Raw genomic sequence first — 13510 nt, 5'->3', positions numbered from 1 at the left:
GTACCATATTTGTCTTTTTTTAAGGCCTACAGTATACAAAAGAGAACATACTGGAGCTATGGTTCATTAAAGAAAATGAATTTTTTTATTCAGATGTAAAGAAACACATGGATAAAATGAGACAAATCAGGAAACACATTCATATAAAATAACGGCAACAAAATAGCTGTAACAAAATTCACTGATCAACTTAAAAAAAACAACAACATAAACACAAAATTACAGTGTTGAAGGTTTTTTTTTGTTTTGTTTTGTTTTGTTTTTTTTTAAAAGGTGCAGTGTGCAGAATTTAGTGGCATCTAGTGGAACGGACTTTTCAGAAATATGCAATATAATATTCTTATGTTTTAATTAGTGTATAATCACCTGAAAATAAGAATTGTTCTGTTTTTGTTACCTCAGAATGAGCCCTTTATATCTACATAGGGAGCAGATCCCCTTCCACGGAGGCCGCCATGTTGCACCGCCATGTTTCTGTTTCTGTTACAGTAGCCCAGAATGGACAAACCAAACACTGGCTCTAGAGAGGGCCTTTCACATTTTTCACGAGTTTTGCAGCCACTGTAGGTTCTCCTACACGCTTGGAAGGGGAGAGTGAGGGGACGGGTATTCAGTTGGTTGCAAACGACAACCTCACTGCCAGACGCCACTAAATCCTACACACTACACCTTTAAGTTTCCTATAGATTAAGTAGACGGAGTGAAGTCCAACAGATCACAGCAGTCTTCCTCTGCACTCAGTGGATCCACAGCAGCAGAGCAGCACTTTGCCCTCCACACTGCCCACCTCGTAGTTGTAGTCCCAGGTGAGCTCTGTGCCGGCCCGGATCCGCCTGTACAAGGACACAAGCAGGCAGGTCAGAGCAGGATAAGACTTTAACACTACATACATACAAATAACAAGATAGTGTGCATTAATTAGTATATTAATGTTTTTCTTCTTCTGTTTATCAGATTATTTGGTTTTGTGAATCAGCAAATGGCTCTTTGTCTGAGGACATTTCTACTGATGGAGACTGTTTATATTAATACAAACCTCTAAAACAGTAGATAAAACGCCAGATGTATAAAACCCACTAGAGAGCATAAAGATGACACAGGACTGCCCCCTATGGCTGTGTTCAGACAGACAACAGCTCTGTGTGAAAAAACACCTCGACCATGTTCATTTTAAAGAGGCCGCTGCTTTGATGCATAAAGGTTGCAAATACAGAAGGCGACGGCCAAAAATACGCAGTCCTGCAAAAAGTTTGACCCGGCTCAAGGCTTGCTCAGTGCTGAAGAGTCAAATACATAAAGAAAAGCCCCTGCACACTGTCCTGCTTACTGCTGGAATATTTATTAGTTCACAACATATCAGTCTGTTCAACTTTCATCAGCTGTGACAGACAGAATAGACAGGACAGTGTGTGGGAGTTTCTCATTGTTTTCAAATTGCACTTTCCTCTGATGCACCTGACGCATATTCAGTTGTTCAGAGATTTGCCAATCAAATACACAATATCAAACACTACTGGTAGCGTCAGTGCCCTAATTCAACTATTCACCTGGCGATCACTGAAACAATTGATAAACAGTTACAGTGATAACTTTCCAGAGTTCAGAGTTGTAAATCCTCCTCCCATAGCATTATAAATCTATGTGCAGTGTTTTGGCATCTAATAAGCCTTCAAACTCATGGATCTGTTACTGACTCACATCTCATTGTCTCTCTCTTGAATAAACACCAAAGGAGCCTCTTGCCTTTTGTAAAATTTTTGGTCTGAACACCCACTAAAGCCTAAAATCTTTCCTCTTGTGGCTCCTGAGTTTGACAAAAACATTACAGTTTCTGTCACAAACATAAGATTCGTTGCAAACTCACTTGCTGGCAAAGAATGCCACCCAGGGGAACCGCAAGTCATGTGTGTCCACAAACACGTTCTGGACGAAAAGGTTAGGACTACAGCTGTGCTGTAATAAAGAGAGGAGACAGAGATGACATTGTAAGAAAAAAATACACAGGAAGGGAATTTAAGTGACTTTAAAGCTTTTTTTTTTTAAATAACAGACTTACATTAAGGTAACGTCCAAGGTTGCCTTCCAACTTGGCATCAATAATGTAGCAGGACTCCTCGCCATCAAAGAACTGACGGGTGTTTTTGGGAGCGTTGTCTCCACCTGCTCCGGTCTGTCCCTGCTGCCCTGATTTTCCTCCCTGACCCCCCTGCCCTCCCCCGCCTCCAGGCTGACCTGTTTTTACCATCATGCCATGACTGTTCTTCAGAGCGATGCCGCGTGTGGATTTCACTGCTACCTGCTTTTTAGTCACACCTGAGCCAGAGCGAGCAAGAAAGACAGGAATGAAAAGTGAAAACAGTTAAAAGCATGTGGTCATGAAGTATGTTCACATTTCTCCCTCTTACCCTGGGGGACTTTCTCTTTCTCCTTGTTGTCTTCAGATCCGGAGCTGATGGTCTGAACATCGTCACTGTCAGAGAGCGTCATCACATCCTGCTTCTTCCCTGTCGTCTCTGACTTCACATGACTAAAAGAAACAAAACAAAATTATTAAAATCATCAACAGCAGGTATTAGGATTGATCACTGAGTTTGCTAATTATTGTTAAATCCACAAAATGAGCAATTCCAACACACCTCTTGCTGTCTCCAGATTCCTGTGATGGAAAACAGAAAAGGAAGCTGATGAGCATGTTGATTTTAAATCTTTCTAAAAATGATTTATTTATTATACTATCATTTTAAAAAATATTTGTGAAACCCTGTGATATATCCCTTACATTTAAAACACAGAGCTCGCTCTTATGAAACATTATTCTTGCTTCTAGCTTCTCTTTACTCACCTTCTTCAGTCCCTGGCTGGTGAGCCATGAGGCCACTTTGCTCTTCCCCGTCTCCTCTGGCATGGACGGTGGCTTTTCATCATCAGTTCCTCTGGCCGACGCACTCAATCCATCTTTACTATCTTGACTCCCTGGGGCAGGAAGTAGAGAAGTGTGTGAAAAGACAAAAAATTATCTTCCAAACTGACCTCTGGACACTGAAAATGAATATTGAGAAAACACTGTCACTGTTTTAAAGGCAGTCAATGGCGAACAGCTTAAACATTTCTACATAATAGGGCAGGTGTGTCTGAGAAAGATAAAGTGCAATGTCAAGGTATGCCCTTCAGCTCTAAAATGTAACCTAAAAGACACAAAGTTGGACACTCTGGCATTCATACTCACATTCACAAGTGGCTTTTATTCAGCATTGATGGATCACATATACTGGTATTAATCACTAACTAACACACATCTAACACTACGACTACAACTAAGTCATATGTGGATACTATAGATCTTTCCTGCTCTTTGAGTAGGTCATAACTCCATAGTGTAAATTTACTATAGTTGTTTCTGTCCACTCTGTACATACTATTTTCTTTCTTCCTTTTTTCCCTGTTTAAGGGTTTCTTTTGGGAGTTTTCCCTTATCTGAACTGGGAGTCTAAAAGTAGAGGGTGTCAAAATCTACACAGATTGTAAATCCCTTTTTGGCAAATTTGAGATTTTAGGCTATATAAATAAAATTGACTTGACTATAGGTCCTTCTAAACTCCTTTAAATAAAAACAGTGAACACTGACTGTCTCTTCCTATCAATAAAGTCATCAAGTGCTTGTTAGACAGTTTTATAGCTGCTACCCCATGAAAATATGGGTGGCTGCCTCTAAACTTTCTGAAACTGTCAATCTGACAGTCACATCCACTTCATGCAGTGATTGGCCAGATGTGTGAACGTAAGAAAGTCAGAGGAGTCTGATCTCTCTCAAGCCCTCGCTCTTTTTTCAATTTTTACCCAACTATTTGTCACGTGTCCAAAAAAGTTCAACACTGTGAATTCCTTCCAGGAGATACTATGTGAAAATGCGCACTGTTATCCCCATATTTAAACTATTATCACATCTCTATGACAGCAGGCTTTTCACCCCGCCTTCGAGTTTGGCCGTTCAGATAATATTGCCTTCTGACGTGGTCACGTTATTAAGAACTAGTCCGTTTTGAGCATACCCCCAGTCATTATTGCTCCTAAAGATGCCACCTGCTCACCTTCCTTGTTGCCTTTAACCTGACCACGTGTGGTGTAACTCCTCCACACGGAGCTGGAGCTGTAATAGTTATCCTTCACAAACGTGTCGTCTGAACTGTCACTTTCATCTTCACTCTTAGAGTCTTTGTCGTCATCGTCATTGCTGTCCCCTGATGAGCTTGGGCTTTGAGCTGTGAAAGGAAAAAAAAAAACAAAAAAAACGGTGAACCATCATATAGAGAATGAGCAGGAATAATGTAAGCTAGAATAAAGGCAACAAACACTGCTGCAAATCTAACCAGGACTATTAAGGACTGCTTTAATCTCTCACCACTGGACTTGGACTCACCCTTCTTGGGTGGTCGGCCCACAGGGTTAGATGATACTAAGGCGGAAGGTTGGATTTTTATCCTGGTCATGTCCACACCACTCCCCTCGCTGTCCGAACAGTGAGCCTCGCTCTCATAACCCTCCTTGAAGTTCTCCACACTCTCTATATGGTCCAGGTTAGCAAAATATTCATCGCCCATCTCTAGGCCTTCTTTGTCAGCAAAGTCGTCTGTCAAGATTTTACCTGGTTAAGTGGGAGGAAAACAGGGAAAGGAACTAGTTAGCTTGCAATCAAGTCACCTGCAGTAGCAATGTAATGTATAAACTGATAAAGATGTCTAAATGTGTGCCTGATTTCATCACCCATGCACTTGTAAAACCATGAAGTCCCCTTCCTCACCAGCGTAGATGCATACAAAAGAGCCCTTGGCCACGTCATCTAGGCAGCGGATGCCCCAGCCTTTGTTCTGGGTCTTGAAGAGCTGGAGACGCACCTGCAGGCCGTGCTGCACCAGCTTATTGGTGCACATCTGAGAACATTTGCAGCGCTTATTACATTCGTAGATCCTGAATGAGAGTGGGAGAGAGGGCAGAGAGAAGGAGAGATAACGGCCTCTGAGACAAGACAGTCAAATTAGCTGTTTTATTCAACAGTAATTATCTTCTTATGAGGTTATGAGGGGTGACAGCGAGTTAGTTTTTCTGTAGAGTACACCTCAAGTGGGAAGTGTTTTGGTGTGGGATGTGTGTACATATGTCTGACCCTGTGGGCAGGCACTCCTCTAATCGTTTGTGCAAATATCCTGCGTTTGGGTTGATCTGTGCCCCCGGTGTACAACCCGTTGCCTGAAGGGTCAGCTGGTGGCAAGAGCATTTGGACCTGTAATTAAGACACAAAGAGGTTAAAGCACAAAGACATACTTCAGAATATTAACAATAATATGAAAAAAATGATTTTACTAACTTGTCTCGGCAGCCGTCAGTGCACTCACACCCAACCAGGAAGTCTGGACTGGTGTTGATGAATACCCCATCTTCAGGAATACGCTCTTTACCTTTAAGAGCAGAGAAGAAAATCTATCAGTTTCTCTGCAATCACTTACTGGAATGACTTTTGAAAGTAGGAAGGTGCAACTAAAGGCAGGTCATCGTTCTTTATAGATTCATATTATTACTTTTTTTACACAGAAACACCTGCAGGTGAAGTGGGAAGCTGAAGGCTCGTAAAACTCAAAAGCAAGATAAACAAATAACACTAATTATAAAACCAATTAAACAGGGATTGAGGAACAATTAGGAAGTCAAATTGGAACAAATGGATACTACAGCTTTTTTTCTCATTCACGCTCTTCAATAATCAACATTGTTACTGGGAGGTAACTGGGTTCACTATAAGCATATACTGCATGTATTTATCTACTCACTAGAGAACAGATTAATGTCGGCATCAAACTACACAATATCAGTCCGATGATGGCCTGACCTGTTAGACATGGGGCACTGGGAATGTAAACAGTGTAAGACAATGACGTAGCATCTAGAAAACCTCATTATGTATCAATAAAAAGACAAATGTGTCTACTTTTTTGCCCTCTCTCGCCTAGTTTGACAACTTCTGACATTTTCTGGGGCATAGACCATTCTTCCATACACGACTATTAACATGGCAAAAAGAAGAGTGACAATCTCAAAAAGCAGAAATATCACGGAGATTGATCATGGCATACGCCTAAATGGATCTCTTCTTTATTATCATCTTAATGTTATCCTTACTGTAGGCTACTTTAGGAGGCGGGGTGGAATCAATTTCATTGACGCAGGAAAGTGGGATGTCCTCCTTTCCCCGAGTGATGTCTGGAATATAATAGAAGGGCCTCTGTGGCTGGAAGGGCCGGTCCACAAGCACGTAGGGGTCTAGACAGAACATTTCTAAGAATATAAAGTCACAGCGTGTCTGGAAGAGGTAGTGCTGGATCTCTGACATGTTACGCAGGCAAAGCCCGCAAGGAGCCTTGTAGATCACATGGAAGGTCATCTGAGGGGCGAAAAGACAAGTGAAGAGATGTTATAAGAAAATCAAATAAAAGCAAGAAATCTATCTATTTTATGGTTAGGGAGAAACAAAATTATTTCTCTCCTCCCCCTATTGTTCACCTTGCGGTTGACTTTGCGTCGTCCCGTCATGCGTCTAAAATCGTACAGTAAAGGTGTGAGGAGGGGGTTCTTTCCTCGGTGCATGTCTGATTTTGCTGGTCGGACACGATTCAGACAAGCGGGTTGACACGTGTGTGCCAGGTAAAAGATGCGGTCTGTTGGGGCACGGTATGAGGGCTGATGTGGGATGGTGGCCATAGCGTGGGCCACAGGAGGAGGCGGGGTAGGAGCCAGAGAGGGCAACTGTCTCTGAAACGGCTGTGTGAAAGTGACGGTTGCACTATTTGGGGTATTTAAAATTCTTGCACTGTGGATTGATAAAAAAAAGAAAAAGAGAAAAAAGAGAGAGAAAAGTTACAATTTCCTTCTTTCTAATGTGATTGTGCTCTGTGTTATCTTGTGTCCAAACGTGCTGTCCAAATAACAACTTATTAGGTCAAACAGTAAGGCAGACTCACCCAGGCAGGTTGCTGGGACTGGAGGAAAGAGACTGCATGACTTTGGAGGCATGAGTGCCTCCCACTCCAGGGACAAATGGAGAAGTACTCTTCTTTGCCATCTGATGTTTATTGCTTAAAGACCACAAGGAGAGAAAAGGACATTCAGTCAACATCATAAGTCTCAAAAACTGGTTAAATCTGCAAGATTTAATGAAGTTAAACCTCAGTAAATCTGATTATCTAATTTCTTTCAACATCGTAATAAACAAATAAATGTAGAAACTACAGTTGGGCGATGTCTACTGCCATATTGGCATATGACGATGATAAGATCCTGATCTTACCTTGGTTGATTTTGTGCTTGAAATTGTAATATCAGAAAAATTAAATTCTTCCTCAGCTTCAGCTGAATACACCTTTAAGCAAGATGCCTTTAGTTGGATCAGCTAGATGTTGAGTAAGGATCACTCACTCGATACGTGGAGGCTGTGGAGGCTGCAGAGTTTGAGAAGGTTGCAGAGTTTGTGGCGACTGTGTAGTTTGTGGAGGCCGTGCAGGCTGAGCGGTTTGTTGGAGCTGTGGAGGCTGTGGCGGCTGTTGAGGTTGTGGTGTCTGTATAGGCTGGCCGGATGGGGTCTGCTGTGATGTGACAGGAGAGGCTCCAACATGTCCATCACTGGTGTACTGAACTACTGGGCCTTTACTCCTCAGTGCACCTTGAGATTGGAATTGAGAAGTTAAATTAGTGAATTTTTAAATTAATGCAGTGACAGTCTAACAGTGACATGGTGAAAACAGTACTGTGTGTACATATATGTTACCCATGTTAGGCCGTGTCCTCTGCTGGCCAGCGAGCTTCTTCTCCTGGGTGTTGGCGGTGGTCATCTTCAGGTTGAACATTGGCTCCAACCTGGTGGAGCCTCTATAGATCCACTCACTCCTCTTATCATCCTGATCAACACCAAACACAACAAGGAAGTTACTTTCTGTCATCTGCTGTTCAAGTCAACAACTATTCATAACTTTTTTTTTTGACTAAATTAATGAGGATGCTTTTAACAGAGAGCTGTCAAACCAGATGAACGTGAATATTTTTTAATCTCAATTCTGATGCAGACGTACCAAAAAGAGGATCTTGACCAAGCTGCTGTCCACTTCCTCCACTTTGCTCTTCCACCAGGTTCCCTCCCACTCTGTTTTGATGATCTGGCCGAGTTTTAGGAGCACCATAGGTCTGCTAGGATAGGCAGTGATGTACTCCTCGATGAAGTCTCGACATGACGCATCCTCTATGTCCTCCCAAGTATGCTTTACTGTGAAAACAAGAATAATCTCACTCTTATTGATCAGTGAAATGAATCAGCTCTTTTTCTAATCTAAAATTAACATAGGAAGCATTTAAACAAATAATTCTAAAACTGGATTATCAGTAGAATTTACTGGATCTTACAGATTACAAGAGAGGAGGGGAAGACAAAAAAATGGGCTCTTACGTGGTCGACATACAGGGTAGAGCTCAGGTAGTGTCACATATGAGGCATAGCCATCATCGAAGAAGATCAGAAACCTGAGACACACACAAGGAGGACATTAACCAAGGAACAGCAGGAGTCAGCATATCCCCACCTTTAGTTTTATTACTCTTTGTCCTCCCACCTCATTCGGTTCTTGTTGTTGGGCATCTCTGCTACTATTCCAGCATAGAGCCACACCAGGTTACCATCCTTGTACTTGGCGACTACACGGGCCCCGACATAAAGACTCTCCAGTGTGGGGTTATAGTCGAAAGCCACGTGATTTCCAGAGAGCAGACTTTTGCCTTTATCAAACTTTACTTTATACTTGTAGATACCGTTTCCTGAATATGGGCAGAGGATGTGCAGTATTAACGACAAAGCAGAGCAGGAAGCATAAAATAAATATGTTAAATAATGATAAAAAATTATGAAGCTACAGGAAACATAAAACCTTGAATGTTTAACATCACTTTAAAAGAAATAAATGTTGTGGTAACACACCGACAGGATTAATGGCAACAAGGGTGCCTCTGTGCCAGATCTTGGTACGTTTCTTTCCCAGAATGCTCATCCCGACTCTGAGCTCATCCTCTTTCATTTTCGGGTTCGGCTGGGTCATCGACTGAGATGGAACCTGGGATACAAACACTGCTGGTACTGAAGCGTGAACACCTAGAGGAAAGATGGGCAACACATGCACTTTTAGTATCAAATTTACCATATTTTCACACAGGTAAAGAGTGAGTGTGTGTGTGCTCACCTGACTGGGCTGGAGGTTGTGCTGGAGATCTGAGCAGCGGTGCACCTGGTGAAGTCTTACTGACCATTTGGACCAATTTTTGTACCTGCTGGGAGGTTTTCTGTAGAGCTGTGGATGTCTCTTTTAGCTGTCATGATATATAAACAGAACATCATCATCTGCATACACAGGAACAGTGCATAAGTCCTGTCGTCCCCCTCAGGCAAAATATCTTGGATGCTAAAAAACTAGATTTTGACAAAGTTTAAGGAAATGATGTGTGTCAATGGTCTACTTCGGTATTCTCAAAATATTTGTGAACATTATATGATTAATGGCTCAATTGTCACATTTTTACAACTGTGCTATGTGGTCAATTTTGTGTTATCACAGTTACATCCCTTCTTTCTTTCACTACACCACTGGTTTATTGTTCATTCTATTTATTTGTTTATCTATCTCTATGCACTTCTTCTACTGTTTGGACTGTATGGTTAGATACTAAACTGTATTTTGTGCATTATGTGCAATGAAAATAAAGCTGAATCCAAGCTAATCTAAACATTTGTTTGTCTTTATGATGCATATTGTAATATCTCAAAGCAAACTTTGGGTATATGATCCAAGATAGGTGCTACTAGCAAAAGGTAAAACAACAGTGTTTTCAGAGACTGCATAATTCATGGTAGACAATCTCTTTTTTAGTTTCTGTATTTTAGATACTGGCAGTAATATTGTCAAAAAAAAGATCTAAGCCAAGCTCAGAGAGCATTTTAGTAGAACACAACAACAATAATACATCTAAACTCCCTTAAATCAAACAACCCACTACAACATTAAGTGGTAAAGTTACGCTGTAGAAATGCAGAATGATATAATGAAAATCTGTTGCTCTCACCGCTGGATCTTTGACAGGAGTGACAGTCTTCTTGGGAGGAACCACTGAAACATTGTGAAGAAGAGAAACAGGTCACTAATAACTTGACTGTTTTCATTTCACAGCAACATTAAAATGTTCTCATAAGAAAGGAGTATAACTTACAACAACCGACAGCAATGACATCATCGTCGTCGTCGTCATCTATCTCAATGACCTCGGAGGACAGCACCCCTCCAACGCCCCCTTCATCCTCTGAGCTGCTCTCCCGATAGACAAGGCCGTTCCTATGGTAGGTTGCCTTCACGAGCTTCTCGCACTCCAATATGGACCTGAGGAAGAGGAGAGAGGAAAGATCTCAGCCTGTAATCCGGTCCAGTGGATCAATATCAAGTTGATGCTGACTTTATTAAGTGGATCGGTTATCTCCCATAATGTGACAGATCCCATTAAATACAGTTTCTTCATCAATGTATAAAATTGAGTTTGCACTACATCGATTCAGTCACAGCAGGTCTTTAGTGCCACAGCAATCCGCCTCAGGTTACCTTCTATAAAAATGATTGCAATCAGTTCCACACAATAGAAAACAGCACTAGCACTGGACTGGTCCTTTGTATAGACTGATAACCTGAGTTGAAGTGTGAAATCAGTATCAGGAGAGGGAAAAGTTAGATCGGTGTATCGCTGTTGTACTACACATCCCTCTGCCACACATTACACCCACAATTAGAGCTGCAACGATTCGTATAATTACTTTTGCCTGCAGTACTATTTTGAGCCTCATCTTAAGCATTTCATCGTACAGATGACGTGTTATTCTGCACAAATTACAAAGTTGAACTCGAATTTGTAATCATGTGTAGTGCTAGCAGAGCCACATGTGTTGAATGCTGTGTGCAGTAAATGCTCAGCTCCATGTGTTTGTTGGAAAACCTGTGTCAGCTTGTTACAGTGTTTATTTTGGCTGACATTTATAACGCTCATCGGAGAAATGTTGATCTGCTCCTCCACTCCGTCAACATTGTATCATGCACAGGCTGCTTCCAATAAACAGCTGGCTTCCACGCAACAATCAAAAACTACCATCTGTGCTGTAGACTTCTCCGAAGTTCACTGGAAGTGCCATCAAATAATACACAGCAGGTTTTGAACACTGTTATGTATTGATTTGATACATCAGGCATGTATGTGTGTGTGAACATTCACAAATAGGTGGCACAATAAAAAGTTGCAACATTATCCATGCTAACAATCAGTAAGATGTAATAAAATCATCAAAACTCAAATATAAGATTGTGGGCTTATTCTTCACTAAGGTGCAATACATTAGATAAAACACACCCATAAATAAGAAACAGACTTTGGTTACTAATACAGGACCGGATGCCTTTTGTATTTACTTACTGGTTGGCGTCAGTTAGGAGAGTCTCTGTCATTGCCTCCTCCTCCTCTTTCTGCTCTACCCATTCCTTCAGCTGTGTCAGCTGAGCCTTTTTCCTCTGCACAATCTCACTCTTCTCCACGGCCTCTTCAATCCACTTCTTCAGCTCGTCCAGAGAAATGCCCAGTTCTTCCTCCAGACTGGAGTCCCAGCCCTCCACCTCCATTCTGAGGAGAGAAAAGGGAAAACATGAACATAATTTTAAATATCTATGCATAATTCTTATAAACAATGTTGTATGACGACAAATGTCAGATAAAAAGACTGATGATGTCAAACACCAATTTTGCACAGCAGGGCATTTGTCAGTTTTAAAATTAAATATTTTATCAGTCCCACATTTATTGCCAATATTTGGCATTTTATTTATTTATTTATTGTTCCTGCCAGCATGTCACTTAATGCAACAGTCACATGAGCGACAGAGTAAACGTATAACAATCATTTTTTTAAAAACACATAATGGAAAATACTCATTTTCGTTTAGCAAATCAATAAATGATTTGATCTTAAATTGATCATTGAGCCTCCACAACTCAGAGAGTATGAGTACCAAACATTCACTGGATAAAGATCCTTAACTGTGAGTATTGGCTTGTTTTCCTCTTTCCTGTTATTGTAAATAAATTATCATTGGCAAGTGAGAGTGTTCACCACACTTATAAATAGATGAATAAGCACATAAATAAACAGTCTTTATTATTGGAATTTGTATCAACTAATCAACCAATCACATAATCAACAATTCATTAAAAAAATATTTTAATAAATACATAATGAGAATACATTTGCAACATTGTGATATGTTTTAGAGCTGCAACAACTAGTTGATTAATCGCCAACTATTTTGACTGTTGTTTTAAGACAGACATGAAAAATTGTGAACCTGTCCTTTATGATCATAATAATGACTCACATCATATTGCTCAACCCTAGTTGTGACCCTGCTGAGAAGGCTGACCTGTTATGCATGTGCATGGCTGCAAAGACCCATAAGAAATGCAAGTTAATATCTGTCGGTTTTGGTATCAGCTCCTCGAATAAACAATAAACATTAGTGCATCCTTCATCATATGTCAACTTGATTCAACTGCACGTTTTTTCGGGAAGCCAAGTGATTTCTGATTCCACCTGAATCAGAAAGCACTACATTCAAAAGCATTAATAATGCATGCAAACTCCACAGTAGATAGTCTGCACCTACTGTGGAGTTGGGCTGCAGTTAACCTTTGGACAGGGGGGCAAATGTGTGTGAACCTCTGAATCCCTCTTCTCAGTATGTTGATGTTTGCTTTGTTTACGAACCACTCACACAGCAGCTGATGGAAATCACTGTCCCGACTAAATAAGCAGTTGCAAGAATATAAGAAGCTGGCTCAACACAGCTATTGGCGGGTTCATATATAACCATTAATTCATGTAAATATAAATATAATGAAGCTGCCAGTTTGAATTGGAGTGTTACTGGTTAGCACAACAAGGGGTACCGTGAAAGCCAAAATCACGTGAAGTTATCTGGATATTATCCTGTATCCGTCTCAGCTGATAGAGTACCAGCTAACCCGAGCCACAATAACTCCACTGACACTTTAAAACAAGGCACTGACCAAAAGATGACTATCTGAGGCTTCATGCAAGTGAGAGTGGGCTAGCTCGTTAGCCTAGCATTAGCATGCACAATGTCTCATCTACAGTCTGACTGATGCAGGTGGCTGGAAAACAAACCGCACTGTGCTCTCCAGTGTTGCTCTAAAAGAGGCGTCAGACGGTGCAAATAAAACTTCACAAAGCGAAAGCACCCAACACTCACCCCTCGCTGCTTTCCATCCTCTGTGCTCGTAAATATACCGTTAGCCAGCTAAAGCTACCTGCTAGCTACATTTAGAAGTGCATGCTTGCTTTGCTTCCCGGGGTATTCGAAGTGGGCGGTGTTATCTGCGC

At 41.2% G+C, this 13510-nt stretch overlaps 1 protein-coding gene across 3 annotated transcripts; it reads right to left on the bottom strand.

The window, feature by feature from the left end:
- Positions 1 to 57: 57 nt before the first annotated feature.
- setdb1b (SET domain bifurcated histone lysine methyltransferase 1b) lies at positions 58 to 13510 on the bottom strand. Of its 3 annotated transcripts, none has more exons than XM_044359710.1 (25): positions 13380 to 13510; positions 11533 to 11736; positions 10291 to 10457; positions 10147 to 10190; positions 9270 to 9396; positions 9011 to 9181; positions 8649 to 8850; positions 8486 to 8559; positions 8115 to 8305; positions 7814 to 7943; positions 7465 to 7708; positions 7011 to 7124; positions 6553 to 6859; positions 6172 to 6433; positions 5363 to 5453; positions 5162 to 5278; positions 4799 to 4965; positions 4400 to 4642; positions 4089 to 4259; positions 2843 to 2973; positions 2637 to 2656; positions 2406 to 2527; positions 2057 to 2313; positions 1865 to 1953; positions 58 to 833 (listed from the first exon to the last, which is right to left on the bottom strand). In XM_044359710.1, the coding sequence occupies exons 1-25, from the start codon at positions 13394 to 13396 to the stop codon at positions 716 to 718; spliced, it is 3780 nt and encodes a 1259-aa protein (XP_044215645.1). In that variant the 5' UTR covers positions 13397 to 13510; the 3' UTR covers positions 58 to 715. The 3 variants fall into 3 exon arrangements, with proteins under 3 accessions (XP_044215645.1, XP_044215647.1, XP_044215646.1); XM_044359712.1 differs by having other exon boundaries at positions 4418 to 4642; XM_044359711.1 differs by lacking the exon at positions 13380 to 13510 and adding an exon at positions 12531 to 12562.

The sequence above is a fragment of the Thunnus albacares genome, chromosome 8 (assembly GCF_914725855.1).
Source record: "Thunnus albacares chromosome 8, fThuAlb1.1, whole genome shotgun sequence".
NCBI lineage: Eukaryota > Metazoa > Chordata > Actinopteri > Scombriformes > Scombridae > Thunnus > Thunnus albacares.
Note: the sequence above shows the minus strand (reverse complement) of the source record. Positions and strands in the feature narration are given on the sequence as shown.